Source organism: Myotis lucifugus, unplaced genomic scaffold (assembly GCF_000147115.1).
Source record: "Myotis lucifugus unplaced genomic scaffold, Myoluc2.0 scaffold_341, whole genome shotgun sequence".
Classification (NCBI taxonomy): domain Eukaryota; kingdom Metazoa; phylum Chordata; class Mammalia; order Chiroptera; family Vespertilionidae; genus Myotis; species Myotis lucifugus.
In genome coordinates, this window is record NW_005871389.1 from 1,071,815 (window position 1) to 1,098,800 (window position 26,986).

Sequence of the window (26,986 nt, forward strand, 5' to 3'; positions counted from 1 at the left end):
TACTAGGAAATTAATAAGTGATTTTATCATCATTATTTTCACTTCTACCACCTCTAAATCTTGACAAGGGGGGAGGGTTTCCTGCCCAGGGCCTGAGAGGTCTTGAGGAAGAGTTTATTGCGGGTGGAGGAGAGGGTGAAATCGGTAAAGACCAGAGCCCAGGGGGTAAAAGCGGAAATCATGTAGATCAACTTCTACTGAAAAGTAGGTTAGTGGCTTGAGCTAGGGACTTCCTGCCCCCACACATGATCTAAAACCGGTCTAGGTGTCCTGCTGCAGCAGCCTGTGCACCCGCAGGGCTCTCTCAGACTTTCCCTTCTCCTTCCCCTCCATCCTTCCCTCCCCTCCCTCTTTTTCCATATCCCTCCCACTCTTACCCATCCTCCTTACCCACTCTTTCTCTTCCTCTCCTTCACCTCAAGGCTGGGAGGCCCCTCCCAGGAATGATCTTTGGAGGTTAAACTTAGTGAGAGTTCCATCCCCAAGCGGAAGTCGGTGGCTGAGATAAATACATTGGCCCCACACCTTGGTCTCCTCACCAAAGCCACGGAAACAGAAAGACCGTGATGAGAGTAAAGGAAACTCCAGTGGGGGCTGGGGCCCGGCCTTTGGGGCTGTCCCACCTCCCACCAGCCCAGTAAGGGCAGAGAGGCATGAAGCCCTGCGTCCTTAATAGGGGTGGGGGTGGCGGTGGGGGCAGCATCCCTGCCTCTGACTCTCCATCAGGAACATGGAGACAGCAATCGCTTGTGCCCAGGTATGTGACAGGAGATGTCGGGCATAGGGAAAGTGCCCGAGAAATGCCCTTCGTATTTGTAACTCACGTACGGCACTCACCCACTTATGGAGCTCTGACTGTGCGCCAGGCACCACACCAAATGGCTTCTTCCAAGCCTGATCTGGTTTCATCTTTACAACAGACCCAGGAGGCAAGGACTGCTGTGATCGCCCATTTTGCAGAAGAGAAAACGGAGGCACTGAGAGGTGATAGGACTTGCTCAAAGACACACAGCCAGGAAGTGGTGGCATGAAATGGGACCCCAGGATTATCAGATGGCAAAGCCTGTTTCCTTCACCCCTGTAACCAGGCAACAATGACAGTAACAATAATAATTTATTCACCTCTGATCCCAGCCCTCATCCTAGGGTCCTTGGAAATAAGACTTCCCTCCAATCACAACAAAGTATACATTCATTTGCACAGACCAACTGTATGCGAATCGTCACTTCTTCTCCCCCCACACTCTTCCTGAGCTCCCAGTCACTCCGAGCTTCCAGGATGCCGAGAGCATGCCACTCTGTGCCTCTGCCTGCAGTAAGGTGCTGGTCGGGAGGTAGCCCTCACGTCCTCAGGAGTCGTGGATTTGAGGGCAAGGCAGACCCAGGCATGCGGTCTCTGCTTCCCCCCAAGCTTCCTGCTTGGAGCTGAGCCAGCTGGGTTCAGGTTTCTTATCCATAAAGTGACGTCTGTGAGTCATTCATCGATTCCTCTGTCTCTACAAGCCACTCTTGCCTTAAGACGAGGTTGGCCAAGGTGCAACATTTGCCATTTATTCCAAGACCAGCAGTCAGGGGCCCAGGGTTACAGACAACGTCTGGTCCTCACCCCTGGATGTGTTCGTCTTGGCTGAGAGGAACTTCAGGCTGTGCGTGTGTGTGCGTGTGTGTGTGTGTGTGTGTGTGTGTGTGTGTGTGTGATGAGTCTGACTATGACATGGCATGTGGAAATCTGATGTGATGATCATGTGTGTGACTGTACAGCCTGCGTGGGTGTCTGGGGTTGTGTTGATAACTTGTGTTGTGCCACATGTGGTTATCAGGCAATGTCTCCAACCTCTAGGGGTGGCTGGGTTTTTGGCCCCTGTGGTGCCTGCTGACTCCCCAGGTGCTGAGTTCTGGGGTCCCTGGGATGCCCTCCAAGGTCTCCGCTTGCTGGATTTTCTGTCTCCTGAGGCGCCTCTCTGGTCAGACCCCCTGTCAATTGGACACTGCTCGGTTTTTCACACCATGAAGGCCCCGAAGTAGGACCGTGTACCATCCCGAAGCCGGATCAGGCGCTCCTCCAGCACCCGGACGACCACCTCCTCCCCCGCGTCCAGGTGCACCACGCCGCCCAGGAAGCTGCTGTCCCACCAGATGCGGGAGCGGGTCCCTTGCTCACAGGGTGACTTCCTGCTGACCAACAGCTCCAGCTCCTCCGGATAGCGAGGCGTGCGCTTGTAGAGGCCGTGGGTGATGGGCAGGCCTCTGGCCAGCCCCTGCGGGCAGCCCACACCCCCTAGCTGCACCTTGGAGTAGATGTAATAGTAGCCGGCTTGGACAATCACCAGGGCGCCGTCTTGGTAGCGGAGGTTCCTCAAGAAGGCCAGGCCCAGCTTCGACTCCCAAAGCAGCGGACCCCCTTTGCTGGTCAAGCTGAAGTTGGCCCCTGGGGAGGGAGACGAAGGAGACTGCTCAGCATATGCCCCAAACTTGCTGTGTGACTTAGGCCGGTCACCGCCCCTTTCTGAGCCTCCGCCTCTGTGCTAGGCTGTTGGAGAACTTTCTATGCATGAATTCACTTCGACCTCTCTGGCAGGTTGGGAAACTGAGGCACAGAGAAGTGAAGTCACTTGCTTCTTATACATTTTAACTTGTCCTGTTGCCCTCTTATAGGCAGGAAAGCTGAGGCATGGGGCAATTAAGTAACTTGAGAAAAGCACCAAAACGGTAGTGGTTGCTCTGGCCAGTGTTTCTCAGTGGTTACAGCATCCACCCCAAGTGCTGAAGGGTCATGGGTTCGATTCCCAGTCAAGGGCAGGTACCTGGATTGAAGGTTGGATCCCTTGACCCAGTCAGTCTGGGCTCATGTGGGAGGCAACCAATTGATCTCTCTCTCTCTCTCTCTCTCTCTCTCTCTCTCTCTCCCTTCTGTCCTCTCTCTCCCTCTTCCTCCCTTCCTTCCACTCTCTCTAAAAATCAATGGCAAAAAATATCCTCTGGTGAGGATTACCAAAAAAAAAATAAAATAAAAAAAAAAAATAAAATAAAATAAAATAAAACACCACACACAAAAACCCTGTAGCGGCCTGGCCAATGTAGCTCAGTGATTGAGCATCGACCTATGAATCAGTAGGTCATGGTTTGATTCCCAGTCAGGGTACATGCCGGGGTTGCGGGCTCGATCCCCAGTATGGGGTGTGCAGGAGGCAGCTGATCAATGATTCTCTCTCATCATTGATGTTTCTATCTCTCTCCCTCTCCCTTCCTCTCTGAAATCAGTAAAAAAAAATATTTTAAAAATAACAACAAAAAACACACGCACACAAGAAAACACCTTGTACTGGCAGAATTGAGGAATGGAGGCAGAACTCACCCTGGCCTAGCAGCCTTAAAACCTCTGTGTGTCTCAGTTTCTGTCTTGATAAAATGGAGGTATGGCGAGTACCTGCTTAGGAGTTAATGAATTAATATGTGTAAAGTGTATTATGGCGCATGACATGTAGTGAGCTCTGTTTATTCAATGAATAAAATTAGAAATACATGGACCCAGGCAGTGCCTGTGCTCTGGGCAACTCTGTGAATAATTATTGAGTGAGTGAGTGAGTGAGTGAGTGAACACTCTGACATGTGTTTGTCTGTCTGGTCTCCCCAGGACACCCCGACCCTCACCCCTTGCAAGGACCCGGAGTCCCCCTCACCTGTCAGATGTGCTGCTGGGTTGGCCTTGTGGAACCTTGGCTCTGGAGAGAGAGTCAGAGGTCAGAGGTGAAGGCAGGTAAGGGCCAGCCTCCCAGAGGTCATCAAGTCCACTTCTTGGTGTCAACCCCACCCTTCCTGGAGTGACCCAAACTTCTGCTTCTCAGGATTGGGGGAGGGGCACCTGTGGGACTTTCTGTCCCTTGTGCAAATCCCATTGGGCAATGGGGGTGGGGGCAGCGTGGGAACCGTCCGATGCCCCTCCCTGGAGACCAGGACCCTGACTCACCTGGCGTCAGCTGCTCCCAGGATCCTGTATCCCTCTCCTGAAAATGCAGAAGAGCCCAGAGTGAGAACCTGTGGGGCCCCTCCCCTGGCATCACTCAGACTCACATGCAGATCATGGGTCCAGCATCACCCCCAGATACTAGTACACACCCAGGGCCACATGCACACACCCCACAGTAACCTCATAACCACATGGTGCCTCAGTTTTCCTCTCTGTACATGGACATATGAAGAGTGCCTGCCAAGGATTCAATGAATTCATATGTGTAAAGTGTATCACAGCCCCTGGCATGCAGTAAACACTCTACAAGTGTTTATTCAATAAATAATGTTCAAGATACATAGACATGGGGACATAAATGCCAACATGTGGATATGGGCACGTGACACTGGACACTTAGGTGTCACTGACAAGACACACGTGGATGCAGACACATGGATGCCCGGTTTGTGGATCCAGGTGGGTCTGTGACACACAGAGACCCAGAAACAAAGACAACATCAACCCATGGGCTGTGGACTGGCAAGTGCGTGGACATGTGGGTGTGTGTGTATACACAGGACAGCAGCACAGTCCACATGGACATGCACATGTGGCCACCAGATCCAGACACAAAGAGAAATGACCTGGAGACACAGGACACAAGGTCTTAACCACCTGGGCATGACATAGGACACACAGACCTACAGGCATGGCCACCAGACAGACAGTCACATCCACGGCCAACTGGAAACTGATGCAGAGAGATTCTTAGCGATGTGGACAAAGTGGATTAGTGGCAATCCCAATAATAGTAATCAGGAATGGCTAATACAGAATATGCCAGTCAGAAGGTCGATTCCAGGGGCTACAGACAACAAAACTGTTTTATAAACATTAAACTTGCTAAGAGACTAGATCTGAATTATTCCCAAACTAAAAGAAATGATAATGAAGTGACACCATACAGATGCTAGCTAACACTACACTAGCAATCATATTGTAATCTAAATTTATCAAATCAATATGTTGTACACTTTAAACTTCCACAATGTTGTATATCAGTTATATCTTAATTTTATTTTTAAAAATATGTATTTATTGATTGTAGAGAGAGAGGAAGGGAGAGGGAGAGAGAGAGAGAGAGAGAGAGAGAGAGAGAGAGAAACATCGATCCACCACAACATGGAGATCGAACCTGAAACCTGGGCATGTGCCCCTCACTGGGAATTGAACCAGAGACCTTTCGGTGCATGGGACAATGTTCAACCAACTGAGCCACACTGACCAGCGCAGTTATATTTTACTTTTTTAAAAAAAGGAAGAATGGTTTCCATTGGTTGAACACTTGCTTTATGCCAGCCAGCACGGGCACCTATTTTATTCCATCTCAGGTAGACACTCTTATTTTCATGCCCATTTCACAGATAAAGAAATTGAGGTTCAGGGAGATGAATGAACTTGCCTTGGGCTGCTCTGAGTCTGTCCCCTGCCCTGCATACCCATGCGCAGAGAGACACACGGGACATAGGAGATCTGCCTACCTCTGGCCCCCAGTCCCCACTCACCGGCAATGAGGTGACCATTTGTCCCAGGCGCCAGTGCAGGTGCAGCAGGAACCAGCCCTGCAGGGCCAGCCCGGCCATGAGCAGCAGCAGCAGGAGGACCAGACTCAGCCTGGCAGCACTGCAGGCCTGTCTCCGGGGCTTGCGCTCCAGCCTCCTGAATGGGATGTCCGTCTGTCCGTCCACCACGAACACCGAGGGCTGCACCACTGTCTCCTCCATGCCTGTGTGGATGAGGCCCAGATGCCTAGGCTAGGCTCGCACGGCTGGGTCCTGCGGGCTGGGAGGAAAACCGCAATTGCCCAACGCTCCTGGGCTTCGCACGCTGCACACAGGCACTCGTGGGTCCTGGGGCTGCTTTTAGAGCTGTGGTTCAGCCCCTCCTCTTTCCCCCTTGCCCTCCTCTCCTTCCTGTTGCCCCACCCCCGCTGGCCCCATCTCACTCTCACTCATACAGTCGCTCATACTTTCCAGAGGCAGCTGAAGATGTGACTCAGGTGGGGATCAGAGAACAGAGGTTCCAGCTTTCCCTTCTGGCTGCTTCATTCACTTGGTTGCCAAATATTAATTGAGCATCTCCTATGTGTCACTTTTCCAGGTGTGGGGGCACCGCCATGAACAAGACAGACAAAAGCCCCTGGTCCTACAGAGCTCCTATTATAGTCCTGTGAGAAAGACAATGAGCCCAATAAATAAGAAAATAACATATAGTATTTTAGGCTGTGATAAGAGTCATGGAAAATACAAGAGTGGTTTTTGTGTGTGCACATGTAGATGGACGTGTATATGCTTGAGTGTACATGCATATTGTATGCGAGTGTGTGCATGTATATGTGCATGCGTATCTGTACGTATATGTACATGTATGAGTGCTCATGGAAGCACACATACGTGTGCATGTCCACACATATGGGTGTTTGCATGTGTTTACACGTGTGTGTGCACACATGGTGTCTGCATGCGTGTATTTATGTGTGCATTTTAAGTTTTAATTGGAACTCAAAGTCATGTGGTGGAACCACTGTCCATGCAGTTAAATAAGCTCAGGGCCTGGGAGTCATTCTGGGCCCTCCCTTTATCTCGTCCCCCACATCCTGCCTTTCAGCGAGCCCTGACAATGCAACCTCCAACCAGGTCTCAGATTCAGCTACCTGTTTCCATCCCCACTGCTCCTGTTACCGGCTAGACAACGATGAGACCTGGGTTCTTGTCTTCTTGAAGGAAAGATTTTAGCCGAGAGGCAAATACGGCAAAGCAAGCAAGAATTTATTGACTGCAGCAAAAGCACACTCAGGACGAGCTTAGCATGCCTTAGGGATGCATGCCTGTGAGGGATGGAGAAGAGGAGGCGAAGGCCCGGACCTGTTGCCCAGAAGGAGAGTGCACACTGGGTCCTTTGTGTTGAGGGCATTTCTCTTTCTCTTGCGGGACATTTAGGGCAGGAGGGCCCTAGGGGAGGGTTAGCAGAATAGTCATCAGTTTTCCAGGTGTGCTCTTCCAGGGGTCTGCTCTCCACTGGTGGTGCAGGGGTCATTAGTCATGGCAGCTGGTCCTGAGGCAGCCACAGCGTCACTTGTCTGGTTTTCCTGCTTTTCTGGGCCTGGAGCTGAATACAACTGAGGCTTAGATGTTATCTTTAGGGAGGAAAGTCAGGGAGTCTAAACTGCATGACTAACAATCTCTCTCAGACATGACATTCCAGTCAAAGTTTTGGTTAATAAAACTACAATTGGACACTGGTCTTATTGAATTCATGCAAAGACATGTATTACCATGGCTCACTCAATAAGAATTGTTAAATTCTGGAGGGATTAGGTAGGGAGAAAATATATAATTTACCAAATTGCTTTAAAAATTAAGTTTTCTTATATCTAGAAAGCAAGAGGAACATCCTTGTACTTTTAACAAAGTAGAAAAGAATAAAACTTTAATTCTGTATTAGTTTTTTTTTGATCTTTAAATTCATTTATATAATTAAGTTCATCATTCAGCTTACCTATATAATTTGTGTTCAAGATTTCTCTTCACAAACCTTCTACAACTTTCACAAACCTTCTTACCCATTCAGAAATAACCAACTTTAGAACAACTAACTTTCTTCCTTTTCCTTCAAGAAATATCTCCATACTTTATACCTTCTATCATCAAACCATACAATTTCTTTCTAATTTAATTTGAATTTTTAACTTTTAGGAAACTTAATTTTTAGTAATTACTAAAAAGCAAGCAATTGGCATTCTTTAGATTAGCAAATATATTTCATATTGGACTCCTCCATTGGCAAACACACTTTTTAAAAAGTATATTTTTATTGATTTCAGAGAGAAAGGGAGAAGGAGAGAGAGAATGATGAGAGAGAACCATTGATTAGCTGCCTCTGCACACCCCCAACTGGGGGCCAAGCCCATAACCCAGACATGTGCCCCTGACCAGAATAGAACCTGGGACCTTTTGGTATGCAGGCCGACACTCTATCCACTAAGCCAAACCAGCTAGGGCCACACTCAAACTTTTAAGAGACATATTTCTAATCAAATGAAAGATATTTATTAAAAACTTCAAATCTATTTTCTAGCCTTTTTTTTTGTAATAAAACACCAAAAGTAGGTGAAATTAAGACTTGTCTAGCAATTAATGTTTAACATCTGAAATGCATTAATTAGAGCCACTCAAATGGCTAAGGTGTTTTTTTCCCTTTCAATCAGGATTACCTCCCAGAAACTTGCATTTTAAAAGATGGCCCAAGTAAGATCTGGTGGGCTTTGAATTGTTTCTGGAACCACACCGCTGGCCCTGTAAAGATTTCTTTTGTAAAACAAGGAGAGTGATTTTTTTCTTTTATAAAAAATATATTTTTATTGATTTCAGAGAGGAAGGGAGAGGGAGAGAGAGAGAGAAACATCAATGATGAGAGAGAATCACCAATTGGCTGCCTCATGCACACTCTCACTGGGGATTGAGCCCGTACCCCGGGCTTGTGCTCTAACTGGAAATTGAATTGTGACCTCCTGATTTACAGGTTGATGCTCAACCAATGAGCCACACTGGCTGGGCAGGACAGTAATTTTTAATATCTCAAGAATTGGGTTGCCAACCAATGTTGTCAAAAGACTGATAAAATAATCCACCCATTTTTGGCCTGGCCAGTGAGGTGCCAGGTTTAATCCCCAGTTGGGGCACATGTTGGAGGCAACCAATTGATGTTTTTCTCTCACACATTGATGTTTCTCTCTCTCTTGTCTCCTCCTCCTCCTCCTCCTGCTCCTCCTCCTCCTCCTTCTTTTTCTCCTTCTTCTCCTTCTCCTTCTCCTTTTCCTTCTCCTTCTCCTTCTCCTTCTCCTCCTCCTCCTCCTCCTCCTCCTCCTCCTCCTCCTCCTGCTTCTGCTTCTCCTCCTCCTCCTCCTCCTCCTCCTCCTCCTCCTCCTCCTGTTCCTCCACTTCCTCCTCCTCCTCCTCCTCCTCCTCCTCCTCCTCCTCCTCCTCCTCCTCCTCCTCTTCCTCCTCCTCCTCCTCTTCCTCCTCCTCCTGCTCTCTAATATCAATAAAAATAATTTTTAAAAAGGATTCCCCCATTTTTAGAATGTTTCCTTTTCATCTGGGTAGTTTTCTTCAGGCCCTGTAGCAGTTACAGAGAGATCTAGTTTACAGGTAGTATATAACTTAGGGTCATCCCTGAGAGCCATAGACTTGGGTATACGGGACCTTTGTCCATTTCCCTGGGACCGGCAAAGCAGGTCTAGCTGCCCATTGCCCCACTGGTTGCAAGTCTCCTGGGGTCCCTTAGAGTTTAAGGGATGTTATCTTATAAGGGCACTAATCCCATCACTAGGACTTTACCCTCATGACCTAATAATCTCCTACAAGTTCCACGCCCAGATACCATCACATTGGTTGGTATGTTCCTTAAGGCCATAGAGCAGTGGTTCTCAACCTTCCTAATGCCGCGAGGAACATCCTTGTTCCTTAAGGCCATAGAGCAGTGGTTCTCAACCTTCCTAATGCCGCGACCCTTTCATACAGTTCCTCATGTTGTGGTGACCCCCAACCATAAAATTATTTTCGTTGCTACTTCATAACTGTAATTTTGCTACTGTTATGAATCATCATGTAAATATCTGATATGCAGGATGTATTTTCATTGTTACAAATTGAACATAATTAAAGCATAGTGATTAATCACAAAAACAATATGTAATTATATATGTGTTTCCCGATGGTCTTAGGCGACCCCTGTGAAAGGGTCGTTCAACCCCCAAAGAGATCGCGACCCACAGGTTGAGAACCGCTGCCATAGAGGCTTAGACATATGGGACTTCAGTCCATTGGCTCTGGTGATGGCAGAAAAAATCTAGCTGGAGAATGGTGTTATAATGAAGGCTTCCATTCTTTGGCCAGGCCTCCTGGTTCCCAGTTTGTATTGGGGCCATGCTGTATTGCAAAAGAAGGCTAACCTCTTTTTCTTTAGGGCTTGGGGATCAAATTTTGACCAGTTATTCAGGATCCATTCTAGGGGTGAGTCCTGAGGAATGGAATAGAATAGAGGAGGCAAATAGGAGAAACAAGCACCCCCATTCCTCCCCCCACCTCCATAGTGGGCTTGAAAGAGAGCATCCCTCCCCCCATTGTGCCCAGGTTTGAGGACTCAGCTAGCTTTACCATGTAACCTGCCCCACCCCCACCCCCACCCACCTGTCTCGTGCTAGAGCCCATCCATCCCTAAAGTTACCGATGGAATCTTTTTCCTCACTGACCCCTTGTTGCTGGGGTTCAACACACTAGTCTTGAACAACTGAGCTCACCAGTGCATCTCTCGTCTTTCCCGTTCCTTATGAGTTGCCAGCAAAGCAGATTTGAAAGAGGATATATGATCTATTGCTATTCTTGTGTTCATACAAAGAATCAGGCCAGCTGGAAACCAGACTTAATACGGTAAATAAGTTGGTCTTAATTTGGCTCCTTGATAAAAATAAGGATGATTTTAGAGGGAAAATCATATTTCAATAGCCTCCATAATACATAGTTGTGGGTATTAGACTTTGGTTCAGTTAAAAGCGTTATTTTTCACCTGTGAACTAAACTGGATCCTGGATTTTTCTAGTGTTCCCAAATATTTGACTACAAGTCTCCAAACTCATGTGTTATTTTTCTCCCATTTTTTGACTTGGAATTATTGGTAACTAAAACCTTTTTCTTCTATCGGACCATTCATTGCAATTCTTGCCCCAATAATACTGAGATTTGTAACACAGTTTGTTTTCACTAGGTTACAAGCACTACTCGACTCAAGGAGTACGCCCCTAGACACCATCGCAAACGACCTCCTTCTCTGCCCAGGCCTCCGCACCCTTCTGACAGAGATCAAGGATCTCTGGGCTCTGAAGGAAAGCCTCAGCTCTCTATAGCAGAAGTAGCTACAGAAGCGACCCTGTGCCCCATTTCTCTGGAAGGAGTCAGAGCCAAGATCCTTGAGGGGGGAATGTAATAGGCAGTCAGACAGACATGAGTAGAGCAAGGATGATGGGCCATTCAGAAGGTCACCAGGGCAGAAAGCTCCAGGTGCCTAGCAAGGGGCAAAACTGGGAAAACAAGGACCTTGACCCCAGGGTAACCTTTCCTCCCTAGCATATTGCTGGTCATGCAGTTTGGACCTCCTGACTTTTCCTCCCTAAAGGTAACATCTAGGCCTCAGTTGTATTCCAGGCCCAGAAAAACAGCATAAGCAGACAGGTGATGTTGTGGCTGCCTCAAGACCAGCTGCAAAGACTAATGACTTCCTGCCCTGGCCCCTCCTCCTTTCCTTGCCCCATAGGCACGCATCCCTTAAACTCTAAGGGACCCCAGGAGACTTGCAACCAGTGAGGCAATGGGCAGCAGCAGCTCATCCCAGGCTAAGCCCCGGACCCTGACTACAAGGCCGCCTTTTGTCTGACTTCCCAGTGAGCTAAAGAAACCCAGCCTAGGCTCTCCTGTTGCTTCTTCTATGCGAGGCCCTTCCTTGTTTCACTGAGCGTGCTTTCGATGAAGTCAATAATTTCTTGCTTGCTTTGCTGCCTTTGTCTCTCGGCTGAAATCTTTGCTTCAAGAAGACAAGAACCGAGGTCTTGTCACCTCCTTGATAGCACGACCACCTGAGCTAAGTGCTCTGGACTGAATGTTTGTGTCCCTCAAAATTCATATGTGGAAGTCAACCCCCCCATGTGATGGTATCTGGGAGTGGAATTTGTGGGAGATTATTAGGTCATGAGGGTGAAGTCCTAGTGATGGGATTAGTGCCCTTATAAGATGACACTCGAGAGAGATCCTCTCTCCTATGTGAACACACAGTGAGCAGGTGGTCATCTGCAAGCCAGGAAGAGAGCTCTCTCCAGAACCCCACCAAGCTGGCACCCTCATCTTGGCTTCCAGCTCCCAGACTGTGCGAGATAAAGGTCTGTGGTTTAAACCATTCAGTCTAGGCCCTAGACCAGTGATGGCGAACCTTTTGAGCTCAGCGTGTCAGCATTTTGAAAAACCCTAACTTAACTCTGGTGCCGTGTCACATATAGAAATTGTTTGATATTTACAACCATAGTAAAACAAAGATTTATATTTTTGATATTTATTTTATATATTTAAATGCCATTTAACAAAGAAAAATCAACCCAAAAAATGAGTTCGCGTGTCACCTCTGACACGCGTGTCATAGGTTCGCCATCACTGCCCTAGACTCTAGGATATCTTCTAGTAGCCCGAATGGACTGACACATTAAGGCTCCCATCATTTCTTGTGTGGATGGTTGCAGTGGCTTTCCAGCTGCATGTCCTGCTTTACCTCTTGTCACCTTACAACTCATTCTCTATCCTCTAGTTAGTGTGACCTTGCTTAGTTATTTATATTTTATTTTATTGAGGTGAAATTCATATATCCTAAAACTAGCCATTTCAAAGCAGGTTGCTCAGTGGCATTTAATACATTTACAATGTTGTGCAACTCTATCCAGTTCCAGAAATTTTCAATGCCCCCATAGGAAACCCCATAGCTATTAAGCAGTTACTTCCTATTCCCCAATCTTTCCAGTCCTGGGCAACCACTACCTGTTCTGAATATTTCATAAAAATGGAAATATGTGATGTGTCATCTTTGTTCACTGAGTATAATGTTTTCAAGGTTCATACACATCATAGTGAGTGTCAATGCTTTGATCCTCTGTTATGGCTGAATAGTATTCCATTGTGTGGAAGGACCACATTTGTGTATGTATTCATCTGTTGATGTGCATTAAGTTGTTTCTAACTCTTGGCTACTGTGCATCATGCTGCTGTGGTGAGCCTGCATGCACATATATTTGTCAGGGCACCAGTTTTCAATTCTTTGGGGTACATAACTAGAATTGAAATGGCCGGCATTAGATTTTTTAACATTTAAGGGAGCTCTCATCTCCCCCCTGTTTAAAATTTTCAGTGGCCCTTCTGGCGTGACTCAGTGATTGAGCATTGACCTATGAACCAGGAGGTTATGGTTTAATTCCCGGTCAAGGTCACATGCCTGGGTTGCAGGTTTGATCCCCAGTGGGGGCATGCTGGTGGCAGTTGGTCAATGATTCTCTCTCATTATTGATATTTTAATCCCTCTATCCCTCTCTCTTCCTCTCTGAAATCTATAAAAATATGTTTATAAAATTAAAAAATATATAAAATCTTTCAATGGCCTCTCATTGAGCTTATTAGCAAAAATAAGCAGGCCAATCTGGTGGACCTCCTGCTTCTGTACAGCTACAGGAGCAGTTCTCAGGGATGGGACTTTAGTGAGAGGTAGAGACACAGCTGGGGGATCTCCTCTGCCCCTAAACCCCACTCTGCCTCCTTGACCAGCAGCCCAAACCTGACCACTGTCCACGCTCTGTGATGGGCACACTGACCACCCCAACATGTTGGAATGTCCTCTGTTGGTGACTGAAAGGCACTGAGTGGATGAATCTCATTCTGGGGGTGGGTCACTCAACATGTCGCCTTGCCTCTGGCCAACTATCCAGATGAGAGAGCTGGGCCTGGAAGGGACAGGCTGGCTGAGAACTGGAGCAGAGACAGAAACTGGCCTTGAGGGTCACCCCCACTCCTGCCCCTGCTTAGATTGCCAAGCCTCAGATTGATCACTCTTCATCCAGAGAATGTCTCCAGCAGTGGGCCTCAAGTCACGCACATCACTCCAGTGGCCCATCCCAAGCAAACGGCGTGGCAGGGTGGAAGTGCCTTAATAATAGCTTCCATTTTATCTCTCACCCCTCAAAGCCTGAGATATTTACCATCTCGCCCTTTAGAGAAAAAGCTTGCTATCCCCTGAGCTTAGACACTAAGTGGGTGTCACTATCTTGAAGCCCTTGTACCCTCGCTCACCCTGCAACAGGTATCTCAGGGCCTTTGCATGTACTGTTCCCTTTGCCTGAAACAGTCTTTTCCACCTCCTCCTTGTCATCTATGTCTTGACTCAAGAACTGCCCCTTCACAGGAGACATCCCTGACCATCTGCATTAGGCAGGGGTTTCTGTATCTAATTTATATCTATATTTAATCTGGGTCATCTATCTATTTGTATATGGGAAGACAGAGAAACAGAGGTTTATTTTAAGGAGTTGGCTCATGCAATTGTGTGGCTCAGCAAGTTTGAAATCTCCAGTGGGCTAGAGATTCAGTTGAGTTGACACAGCATTTAGTCTGAAGGCTAGAATTTCTACACTGCTGTCTTGAATCCCTTTTTCTTCAGGAAACCTGGTTTATTTCTCTTCATCCCTTCAATTGATTGGATGAGACACACCCAAATTATCAAAGGTAAACTGCTTTTTCATATATATATATATTCTTATTTATTTCAGAGAGGAAAGGAGAAGGAGAAATAGAAACATCAATGATGAGAATCACTGATCAGCTGCCTCCCGCATGCCCCCTACTGGGAATTGAGCTGCATGTGCCCTGACTGGAATCAAGCTGTGACTTCCTGGTTTGAAGGTCAATGTCCAAGCACTGAGCCACACTGGCTGGGCTAAGGTCAACTGCTTTTAAAGTCAACTGACAATAGATGTGAATCCTGTTTTTAAAATACCTTCCTACCTACATTTAGCTGGTGTTTCACCAAACGCCTGGTCTCCATGGCCTGGCTAAGTTCACACAGGACATGAACCACCCTCATGTAAAGGACCTTTACTGGTGGCCCCATCACAGCCAGGCCTTCTCACGTTGCCCTGCTCTCCTTTCCTCGCCGTCTGAAATCAACTCTCTGCTGTCTTCAGAATGTTCACAGCCTAGAACCATAGGTGCTCAAGCAACACCAAACCCCAGGTGTTAAAGAAATGAGGACAACGGACCCAGGGCAGGAGAAAGGGGAAACAGGCAAGAAAAGAAATGAGAAGACGCACATCGGGGGAGGGAGCAGCAGGCAGATGTCAGCTGGGATACCTAGTGAGTGATGAGGGTCCTTGAGTCTCCCCTCCATGGAAATCTCTGGCAAGTGGGGGCTGGAGGAAGCAGGGGCTGGCTGTGAATGTGTTCCCCCACCATCCTGGAAGTGGGAGGTGGGGGTTTCTAGGACCAGGGGCTCTAGGGCCTGGGGGATGTGCTGGGGTGATTTCCAGGCTGTAGGTTTTTTCCCCCATGTTGACAGGATCCAGAATCCTGTGCTTGGTTCCCACCCTCAACAGTCTTCGAGGATCTAGAGACTAGATGAGGCCTTTGGAGTCCCAGTTTCCCAGTTTCACTTTGCAACCAGTAGTTCCACTCAACCTGGTGGCTGTCATCCTCTCCCCCCCGTCCCCCCCCCCCCCCGCCCCCTCAGTTCTGGTGATGCTGTGACCGCAACAGCCGGGGCACTCTCTCCTCAACTGCTGACTCATGCCTTCCCCTCACTCAGTCAGGCTCCCCCACCGGAAATATCACCCTGCCTGCTCCTTACCGCCCTCTCCTGGCCACAGCCTCCCCACTGGGTCCTACAGAAGCATGGAGGAGCCTGCTCAGGCCCATCTAGAAAGTGGTGACTGGGAGGTGAGCCTAGAGCACAAAAGGGAATGCAGGTGAGAATGCCATTGGAGATAGTGAGCTGTGAATAAGGAGTATGAGAACAGGTGCAGATGCAGGTGAGGATGCAGGTGAGAAAGGAGAGGACACTGTAAGGTTATGATGCTGATGAAGACATAGCTAAAGATGCAGCAGAAGGTGCAGGTGAGAAGGCACGTAACTGAGTAGGTAGAATGTAGGTAAGGATGCTGACAAGAAGTCAGGAAGAGATCCAGATTAGGATTTAAAGATGCAGGTGAGGTCCCCAATGAGAACGCAGGTGGAAAGATGGTGAAAGTATAAGTAGAGATACAGGTAAGTTTATGGACAGATATGTAGGTGGGGGGCCAGGTGAGGATGCAAAAATGCAGGTGGATATAGGCGAGGATGCAGATAAGAGAGGTACAGATTCCAATGAGAATGGTAAAAATTCAGGATGCAGTAAGAAGGCAAGTAAACAAGTAAAACAAGTAGGTGAGAACTCAGGTGAGGGGGCAGTGAGCTGCAGGTGATGATGGTGAGGGCATCAGTGCACAGGATAGAATGCAAGATTCCGGGAGATTTCAAGTAAGGACGGAGCTGAGATGCAGGTGAGGCAGCTAGGGACCATAACTGTCGCTTTCCCTCTGGCACAGACCTCCAGACTTTGGGAGATCATATGGAATTCAACTTATAGATGAAAAAAAAAAAGTCACATGCTCACCTGACTAGTTCAGGGAAGACCTGTGTGGCAGTTTTGCAAACTCAAAGACCTAAAGTAGCCACAAAGAATGTTCTGAAATTAAACCTTTAACTGAAAGCAGTTGATAGTGAATAGTCATGTCCTAGGTCAGTATCTTCCCTGACAAAGGTCAATTTTTAACTTAAATGAGCCTACTGTCTTTTTGCATCTATGATAACATATCGTTGGAATATCAAAATAATTTCCCTTTTTCCAGGCCCCCTGAAAGCATAGGCACCACTCTGCAGAGTCCAGAAATTCCCTCATTGTTGTTGAGTTCATTGTTGACTGTTAACTATCTTGCACCGACTTAAGTAAAAGAAGTGTTTGTCTATCATTTTACTTTTTATCCAATCCCAGAGGTTTCCCTGCTTTGCTTTCTCCCACCTCCCTAATCTATCACCAATGGATGTCATGTAACCCACTTATGTCTCCTCCTTTGGCTGTAAAGTATAAAACAAGGTGAAAAACTGCCATTCGCTGGAGCATTATCCCAATACCCAATACGACGAGATTCTGCTTCCTGGCAATTGTCAAGATTCTGCTTTCCCGCAATTGTTAACAGTTTGGCTCAAATAAACTCACAAAAATTGTTTGCAGGTTTGAATGTTTTTATGTTAACAAAACAGAAGCTTTATTGGGGGGAGCAGCCTGATGAGGGCTCAGTTTGGACAACCAAAGACAACCATGCTTTCTCTGAAGCTGGCCAGGTCCCTGCACAGCTTCTTGTTCTCATCGTCTTGGCATTCGTCCGCGTCAGGCCACAGCTCTACCCAGGTTTCCTTCCCGATGATGTACTTGATGCTGGGGAGGAGGGACACAGGGCAGGTCAGGAGGGGCCCTGGAAGGGTGGGTGGGGCGAGCACACACATGTGCAGGGTGGGCACTCACTTGGATTTCTCTCCCCACAGGTCTGAGGAGAGGCCCCATATGAGGTAGTGTTTCCCCTCCTGCAACTTCAGGGCTGCTCTGCACTTGACGGGGCTGATGAACCTGCGCTCCTGTTCAGGCTGCACCTCGTCGGTGCCTGGAGGGGAGAGAATGACGCTGAGCTGGGTTGGAGGAGGCAGGAGGAGGGAGCGGAAGGTGGAAAGACAGAAAGCAGCCCAGGGCTGACCTGATTTGATGATCTGCTTGATGACCATTATGTACTCGTCATAATCATCGGACAGCTCCTTCCTGAGCAGGCTGGTCTTGTACACTACAGGGGGGACAGGGGGACAAAAGGGGGGGCAAAGGAGGGCATGGGTCATGGGCAGGCTTGACAGCAAGGCAGCCTACCTGTAAGGGCACCTGGGCACATGGCTTCCCAAGCAGCCACATGCAGCCACACAGGGTCATACAACCACCATCTCACATAGTCACCCACAGCCATGTGCACAGTTACAGCCGCCCACAACTCATCCCATACACAAGGACAGTTACTCCTGTCCACTATCACCTGCAACCACCATCTCTTACACACAGCCTCATATGGTCACAGTCACTCACAACACCATCTCATACACAGTCACCTACAGCCTTGCACACAATTATAGCCACTCACAACTCATGGTATACATAGGGACAACTATGCCTATCCACTGTCACCATCTCACACAATCATGGCTATTTACAACCACACTCTCACAGACACACACAACCATATCTACTCACAAACACCTTTGTTCACACTCTTGCACATACCCAGCCCAGTCATAACCATGGTTCCCCAGCAAGCATGGCCTCTAATAACACACACACGAGTCACCCACAATCATAGCCTGAAACACATGGACCTGTGGCCACTCACAGCCAGTCACACACACACAGCCATGACCACACCTGCCATCACATAGTCTCACCCACACAACCACAGCCACACACACCATCACTCACACACAATCACACTTGCACGTGTGTCTCCCCACCCGTTCCTCACCATAGTCCACTCCCGGCTCACAGGCCTTGTCCGCCCGGGCTCCTGTGATGACCTGATCCTCTGAGTCGTGCATGAAGCAGCTCTCTGCGGGGTGGGTGGGCAGGGGACATGACCTAAGCTCCACTTCCCATCCAGGGCCCGCCACCCATGGGTGTGGTCAGCCCCAGGCCCATCCCTCTAGGTGTCCCTTGGGTGTGGGCTTTTGGGGCCCCTTGCATCACTGCCATGGAAGGTGTGTGTGTGAGGGGGGTGGGGTATTAAGTGGGCGTGGCCTTCCACTTCCTGGCTCCTGTGCACCCACCCTCAGCACAGCGGCATATTTCATTGTGGCAGATTTTGCTCAGCAATCCATCTTCCTTCTCCGGGTGGTAGAACTGGGTACAAGTCTCATCTGTGGGTAGAGGGAGTGGGAGGCATCAGAGAGCTAAAGCCTCCACCCAAGACCATGCCTGTGGGCTCAGTTCCCAACTCCAGTCCCTCAGACCTGGGGATGCTAGGTCCTGAACCCTGGGACTCCCAGGTCCCCAATCACCAAGCCCTGGGACCCCCATCTTATAGAACCTTGGGACCCTCAGACCCCAGCCTCGAGGTTGGCTGCTCACCCAGGTTATAATAGGAGTACACCTTGACTGCCCCCGGCTGGATGAGTCCCACATTAAAGAACTGGTGAACTTTGAAGGATATACAGTCCTCTTGATTGTGTGAGATCTAGGAAAAGGAGGAGGTGAGTCAGTGGGAGGGAGTCCAGCATAAGGAGAAATGGTGGACCAAGGAGGGATCTGTGTGGAGAGGATGCCGGTGGTGGGGGAGGGGGAGTGAGAAGTGGCAAAGGTTAATGAGCAGGCCCACAAATCTATTTTCTTTTTCTCCAAGATTCATGGCTAGATTACACTTCTCAGCCTCCCTTTCCATTTGGTGTGACCATGAAATTGAATTCTGGTCAATGGATTGCTATCTGTGCCCCTAAAAACATCCCATGGTTATCAATACTGCACTGCATATTTGAAAGCTGGTAATATAGTAAATCTTAACAGTTATCACCACACACACATACACACACATTAAAACTATGAGGTGTTACATGACCTTACTGTGGTCATCATTTTCCAATATACATATATCCAATAATTGCACTGTATACCTTAAAATTACACAGTGTTATATGCCAATTATATCTCAATAAATCTGGGAAAATAAATGAGAAAGAAAAAAAGAAAGGAAGAAAGACAGACATGTATGTATATGTGATAGACATGCAGTAGTATATTTGGAGGAAATTGCTAACAATGAATGAACCTGGGTAAAGAGTATATGGAACTCTTTATACTGTTTTACAATTTCTCTGTAAGGTTGGAATTACATAAAAAATTAAAAGTACAAAAATTTAAATGAAAACATTTTTTTAAAAATCCATCTCATGTACAATCAATCCTTTTTTTTTCTAGAAGGAATGGATCAAGCAGAGGACTCTAAGACCAATAGAGAAGGAAAAGGCCAGCCACATATGGGTCAAGGTCCCAATGGAAGCCTTACGTCATCCAGGTAGATGATGAGGGTGTTCTTGTTGGAGGAGGCCTTGTTTTCCAACTCGAACTTTGAGATGTACGTGTCAGTGCCACTGGCCAGCTGGAGAAGGGAAGAGCTTGTGAAAATCTCTTCCTTCCCTCAGCCTCTGCCAGGCCCCAGGCTCCTTCCCACCAATCCTAGCCCCTGAGCCCAGGATTTTCACACCTGCTTGAGGTCAGCAGTGTCAGGAGCAAAGCCAGTCATCATGGATATATCCAGGATGGACATAGTGGCATCCTGGTCTCCCAGGTACCTGGATGGGGCAGGGAGAGAGGGTTTAAGTCCCAGGTGGGGTTATCCCTAGGGGTCAGTGCCTGGACAAGGGAGTCTGATCAGTGAGTGAGGCTTCTGGTTCCCACACAGCAGCATAGAGGATGTCAGATCTTAGGAAACACTCCCCAAGGGGAATAAAGGAAAGGTGTGTAATGGTTAAGGCAACTAACTGCTCAGCCTCTGAAGCCCAACTACATGGGTTCACATCCCAGCTCGATGTGACATTGGATGAGTCACTTCACCTCTTCGGGCCCCAGTTCTTCTAGAAAATGAAGACAAGAGTACAGGCAGGTCTCACTTTGCATGATTCCATTATCACGGTCTAGTTCAATAACACCAGCCCCTCAGCAACATGGTCTAATTCCAGTACCACAATATATTAATGAGCAAACGCCTAAAGGAAAAATCTAGTTGCCAGCTCTTCAGTCCACCCATCACTATGTAAACTAGTGAGCATTACAATCAATGACCAATCACGTAACTTATTTCAAAGTCTATCAGTGATGGGTCACCGAGCACCCGTCATTCAAACCATGTGTGTGATTGTGTTGCTTCCTTCTCTCTCAGTAAAAAAACCATGTGAGCCAAAACCGGTTTGGCTCAGTGGACAGAGCGTCGGCCTGCGGACTGAAAGGTCCCAGGTTCGATTCCGGTCAAGGGCATGTACCTGGGTTGCGGGCACATCCCCAGTAGGAGATGTGCAGGAGGCAGCTGATCGATGTTTCTCTCTCATCGATGTTTCTAACTCTCTACCTCTCTCCCTTCCTCTCTGTAAAAAATCAATAAAATATATTAAAAAAACAAACAAACAAACAAACAAAAAAACCATGTGAGATTTTACCAAAATGGATCATTGAAAGGGAATTGCCAGCTAAGGTGAAAGTGCAGCACAGAAATGAGAGTGGTAACACTGGGAGTGAAATTTCAGCAGCACCTAAACGGAGCCAGAGAAGAAACAGCAGATGGTGGGATTGTGGACCTGCTGCCCTTGGAGGGACCATCATGGGGGCAGAGGCACTTGGTGAAGGCAGGGCATCAACATAAATGACGAAAGTGGTTGTGGCCAAAAATGATGTCCCAGAGGAGGTGACACTGGCAGAACACTTCCCGGTGAAGGAACTCTTAAATACCTCGTGACATCGAAAGCTCAGAGGATTACATGTGGGAAGTTGACCTAAACTTAGAAGGAACATGACACTTCACAGCGTCATAGAACAGATGCTGGCTCCATATCATAAGTGCTACAGAGAAGAAAGGAGGCTCTGTTCAAACCACAGGGCTTTGGACAGTGATGGCGAACCTATGACACGCGTGTCAGAGGTGACACGCGAACTCATTTTTTTCGGTTGATTTTTCTTTGTTAAATGGCATTTAAATATATAAAATAAATATCAAAAATATAAATCTTTGTTTTACTATGGTTGCAAATATCAAAAAATTTCTATATGTGACACAGCACCAGAGTTAAATTAGGGTTTTTCAAAATGCTGACACGCCGAGCTCAAAAGTTCGTCATCACTGGCTTTGGATAAGTGCTTCACAAAAAATCAAAACCAACTTCAATCTCAATGTTCTGACGTTTTAAATTACCGTGAACTAAACAAATACTCATCTTACTACACTTTTCCTTACTCTATATTTTTAAAACTGTCAGTACAAGAGTATTTGATGTTGTGATAAAAAAATAATGTAAGCCCTGCCGGTGTTACTCAGTGGTGGAGCTTCCCTCTATGAACCAGGAGGTCAAAGGTCTATTCCTGGTCAGGGCACTTGCCCCAGTGAGGGCTCTATCCCCAGTAGGGGGCATGCAGGAGGCAGCCAATCAATGATTCTCATCATTGATGTTTCTATCTCTCTCCCCCTCTCCCTTCCTCTCTGAAAGAAATAAAAAGTTAAAAATAATAAACATGTAAAATTTCTGTAACAGTTGTAATCCTCCTTGTTGATTATCAACTTCACTTTTCACAGTCTCAGCTTATGTGGTCACGGCCATGCCGTGCTGTCTACCTCCTGGAGGGTGCTCAGCACAGTACTAAGCACACAACACATTCCCAGAGAGTAGTAGGTACCTCGGATATTATTTACAGGAAGTCTTGCTAGAGACAGAGGGAGGAGTGAGATGAACCCCAGTGACCCATCTCTTACCTGGTACAGATGTCGAGGTACATGCTGCGTGTGGCTTCCAGAGGCTTCTTCACTAGAAACATAGAGGACAGAAGGATGGAGGGCCGGGTCCTGATTCAGGAGCAGGGCAGACACTAGAATGGCAGTGGGGTAAGAGTGACAGATAGGGTCTTTATTCCTTCTACCTTCAGGGGCTGGTCGCAGTTTAACCCTGAGGCTGAACTTCTTGCAAGGGGCTCCACGTTTGATCTTGGCCTGGTACATTGTCACCACCTGGAGAGTTGGGAGGGGAGATGAGGTGTTAGCAAACTTGACTTGGGAAGGAGATGGTCCCTCTGGGCCAGAGGGGCTGAGAGAAGGTGGTGAGCAAAGCAGATGTGGGCTCCCATCCTTACCGACAAGGTGCCTTGTCCTTTCCCTTTAGCTGTTAATGTGAAGTCCTCATTTTCCTTGGTCTGCAGGGAGTGGGGAGAGAAGAGAAGGTGTTGGGAGCCAAGCCTTCCCCTGGCTGCAATGGTCACCTGCCCTCCCTCCTGCCTCCTGCAGACTCTGCCTGGCTGGAGGATGAGAGCGAGGAGGGTTTGGCCAAGCAGCTGTACCGTTTCTGATCGCAGGAGGCTAGCGGATTCCCAGAGGATGCGGTGCGGGATTGCAGAGCTGCGGCTGGGCAGGTTAATGGACACATCCAGATTCAGATCCTCATGGTCAGGGGCATCCCTCTGGTATTGGGCCAAGGCTTGGAACACCATGAAAGTGGCCTAGAACCCATGAGAGAAGAAGAGGGTGATGTGAGAGACTGAGAAAGCGTCAGAACCTGCTGGGGGATGAAAAGTTTCAGCTTAGAGCTGGGCCACTGAGACTGTGGCCTAAAATGCACCAGAGGGGGTGAGAATAAGAATGGGGGGTGTTATGTACTGAGGACATGTTCTAGAACTCTCTCAGTGAGAGAGGCTCAGTCTAGTGCTTGGTGACACTAAGACAGTGACCTAGACGGGACCAGAGGGCACAAGGGTAAGACTAGGGGTCATTAGACACTGAGGACATCTCCTAGAATTCTCCAAGGGACAGAGGCTTACACAAGAGTGTGGAGACACTGAACATGTCTAGATACATGAGAAAGTGCAGGCATAAGACTGAAGGTCTAATATGCCTAGCCCATGGACATTGGCAATAAGGTAGTGAAGACCTGAGGGGCGAGGAGTGGCTGGAAGGAGTGAGGTGGGGTGGGGATGAGAGATAGCTGTAATATCTTCAACAATAAAAATATATTAAAAAATAAATAAAATAAAAACATGCCATCAGCTGCTACCAAAAAAAAAAAAACACCAACATGTAAGGTCTAGAAACACTGAGAATGTGGTCTAGACCCGTCCAGAGAAGAGAGTCTAACACAGGATTTGCAGACATCGAGAATGTATCAGAGCCCATTTGTGAATAAATAATACAATTGGGACCTGGGGACAGCTGAGCATATAATCTAGAATCCAAAAGTGACACTGAGCCCTGGCCAGGTGGCTCAGTTGTTTGAATCATTGGCTCATGCATCAAAAGGTTGCAGATTTCACCCCCGGTCAGGACACATATGGGAAGCTATCCATTGATGTTTCTCTCTCACATCAATGTGTTGTTCTCTCTCTCTCTCTCTCTCTCTCTCTCTCTCTCTCTCTCTCTCTCTCTTTCTCTCAATCCATAAACATCACTGGATGAGGATGTTTTAAAAAATCTGAGAATACCACCAGAGAGAAAGGGGATCAAACTGAAGCCTGAGCTTGCTAGACTTGAGGTTGCTGAAACCATGGTCTAGAACCCAGATGGAAGAGAGCAGGCTTTGATAAGACTCTTGAAAACTGAGATCATGATGTAGAACCCATAGTAAGACAAGGTAACACTGGGAGCCTCGTGGAACTGAATGCATGGTCTAGAACCCGCCAGAGAGAGTGATGGACTTGATGATCCACTATAATAATGGAGAATTGGTCTAGAACCCACCAGTGAAACAGGATAAGATGGGAGGCCTGGTGGAACTGGAAACATGGTCTAGAACCCATCAGAGAGAGGCTCACCCCTGAACCTGGGCCTTGAGAACATGATCTGGATACCAGGAGGGAAAGGGGGCTCAAAACACAGCTTGGGGCATCCAGAATTTAGTCTAGAATCTATAGACAGATTTAAAACCTTATTTCTCAATTTCATTTCAATCAATTGCCTCTCTTGGTCTCAGCATCTTAATTGGGAGGCAGTCTGGCTGGAGGAGGTAAGGATGCATTTGCCTGGGGGATGTGGGACCACTTGCCTGGGTGGAGCCATAGGTACCTCCGTAGTATCTCTGCTCGTTGAGCCAGCGCACAACAGGAGGTACAGAGACAAAGTCTTTGAGCAGCAGCAGAGCCAACAGGGCATAGGATGTGGCCTCTATAGTGTGGAGCCTTTGCTCAGGCTCCTTCCAGTGGTTCTTATCTAAAAGAGAGAACACCAGCCCCCATGCTCACTGCTCTGTCCAGCCTGGAGGTAGTTCAGAGAAAGCTCAGAAACAGACTTGTACTAGACCTCGGTGTTCAGGTGTCCTGGCCCACATTTGTGGCTTTCAGTCTGCTGGTTCCTGCCTTACTCTCTTCCCTCATCAACCTCACTCTTCTGTTTAAATTCTGAATTGCAGCCCCTCTGATCTATGGGAGCAGATTCCCTAAGTTTGCCATGCTCATTCTCACCTCTCAGCCTTTGCATGCTCTGTTCTCCTTTCTTGAAGCACCCTTTGTCCACCTACCCTTGGCTAATTCTTATCCACCCTGCACAATTTGGCTTCAATGGCACCCAAGACAGAGTGAGACCCTTCCTTCTGTCTCTTAAAGCATCCTGTGCGTCTCCTGTCCCAGCACTATGATGCTCTACAGAAATCTATTAACGCATTTCTTTCCTCAACTGGAATGTGAGGCCATGATGGCAGGGGCTGTGCCGTATTCACTGTGATGTCCCAAGTGCCTAAGAAAGTACTCATGACAGAGACTGTCACCAAGAACCATTCCCTCCTCTTCCTGGGCACAGAGTTGGACTACATCTCCCAGAAGCCTTAGCAGGTAGGTATGACCACATAACTGAGCTCTGGCTAATGGAATGTGCAGGGCAATTGATGGGGCCCCTTGCATGGCTGGTCTACCTCCCTTGCACAGTGTTCCTGTTTCCCCTTCTGCTTTAATAGAAGGGATTCTGAGGCCCTGAGGTGGCATAGCCATGAGAAGATAGAGCCTGGATCCCTGCATCACTGTATAGAGGAGAGCTGTCCACCAACTTGGGACACCCATACAGTCCTGTTACACAGCAAGAAACCAACTTCTCTGTGTCAACTACTTTAGTATACATTCAGATATGTTACAGAAGCGAGTATAAACGTGATAAGGTGTCATCACTTGAACCAGTGAATAAGTGCTCACAATGTGCTACTTATTGTCCTAAAATGCCTATGTCATTCTCTTATCTAATCCTAATAACCCTTGAAATAAAGGTAATGCTATTAATAACTAGAGGTCTGGTGCATGAAATTCGTGCATGGAGGGGGGGTTCCCTCAGCCAAGACTGCACCCACTGCAATTGGGAACCCCTCAGGGGATGTCTGACCGCCTGTGAGATCAGGCCTAAACCGGCTGTTGGACACCCCTCTCACAATCTGGGACCGCTGGCTCCTAACCACTCATCTGCCTGCCTGCCTGATTGCCCCTAACACCTCTGCCTGCCTGCCTGATCACCCCTAACTGCCTCTGCCTGCCTGCCTGATTGTCCCTAACCTCTCTGCCTGCCTGCCTGATCGCCCCTAACTGCCTCTGCCTGCCTCCCTGATCGCCCCTAACTCCCCTCCTCTGCCAGCCTGATTGGGCCCCCAACTGCCTCTGCCTGCCTGATCACCCCTAACTGCCCTCCCTTGCTGGCCTGATCTCGCTCCCAATTGCCCTTCCCTGCCAGCCTGGTTGCCTTCAACTGCCCTTCCCTGCCGGCCTGATCTTGCCCCTAACTGCTCTCTCCTGCTGGCCTGTTCACCCCTAACTGCCTCTGCCTGCCTGATCACCTCTAACTGCTCTCCCCTTCCAGTCTGATTTTGCCCCCAACTGCCCTCCTCTGCAGTCCATTTTGGTTCTGATTGGTTAGTTTCTATGCCAGTCAATGTCAAAAGCTCCGTCTCCTAGGCAGCCATTGGCTCCTCAGAGTTGACTCAGATTTGGTTCTGATTGGTCAATTTATATGCCAGCCAGCACCAAAAGCTCCACCTCTCAGGCAGCCATTGGCTCCTTACATTCACCCAGATTTGGTTCTGATTGGTCAGTTTCTATGCCAGTCAACGCCTCTAGGCCTATCAATGGGGCCTGATCAGAAAGGCAGGGCTGATCAGCAGCCCCGGTGGAGGCCTGGAGCGAAATGGAGCCTCAGCTGTTGGCAAGGCTGAGAGAGAAAGAGAGGCAAGTTCCGATCAAGGGCTGCCACAGAGGCTATGGATGAGAACCTGCCTCTCTCTCTGCAGGCCTCTTTCTTGGCCTGATCCACAGTCCCTTAGTCAGTCAGTGCTGGATCAGGGCACCTGCAGTGGCCCCAGTCAGTGCTGGGTCACCATGGCAACCCAGCACTGACTTCTGGTCTGGTAGAGCCTTTGGTGGTAATGGTTGTTACAACTCTGGCTCTTTATTATATAGATAGTAAAGGCAATAACAACATCAGTGGTAAATCTTTTACTATGTGCTAGACCGTCTCCTACCTGCATCACTCATTTAATCTTTGCATCATTCTTGGGATGTAGGTATCACTTTATACACAATGTCCAAAGAGGTTAATTGTACAAGATCACCCCGTGGGAATGTGCCAGA

General features: G+C 48.0%; 1 protein-coding gene and 1 pseudogene across 1 annotated transcript; both read right to left on the bottom strand.

Annotated features, from left to right (window-relative positions):
* Positions 1 to 1,125: 1,125 nt before the first annotated feature.
* On the bottom strand, positions 1,126 to 5,832 carry TNFSF14 (TNF superfamily member 14). The gene is made up of 4 exons (XM_006101119.3): positions 5,515 to 5,832; positions 3,968 to 4,004; positions 3,681 to 3,722; positions 1,126 to 2,428 (listed from the first exon to the last, which is right to left on the bottom strand). The coding sequence occupies exons 1-4, from the start codon at positions 5,731 to 5,733 to the stop codon at positions 2,001 to 2,003; spliced, it is 726 nt and encodes a 241-aa protein (XP_006101181.1). The 5' UTR covers positions 5,734 to 5,832; the 3' UTR covers positions 1,126 to 2,000.
* Positions 5,833 to 16,917: 11,085 nt separating this feature from the next.
* LOC102422118 overlaps positions 16,918 to 26,986 on the bottom strand; it is a 42,300-nt pseudogene continuing 32,231 nt past the window's right edge.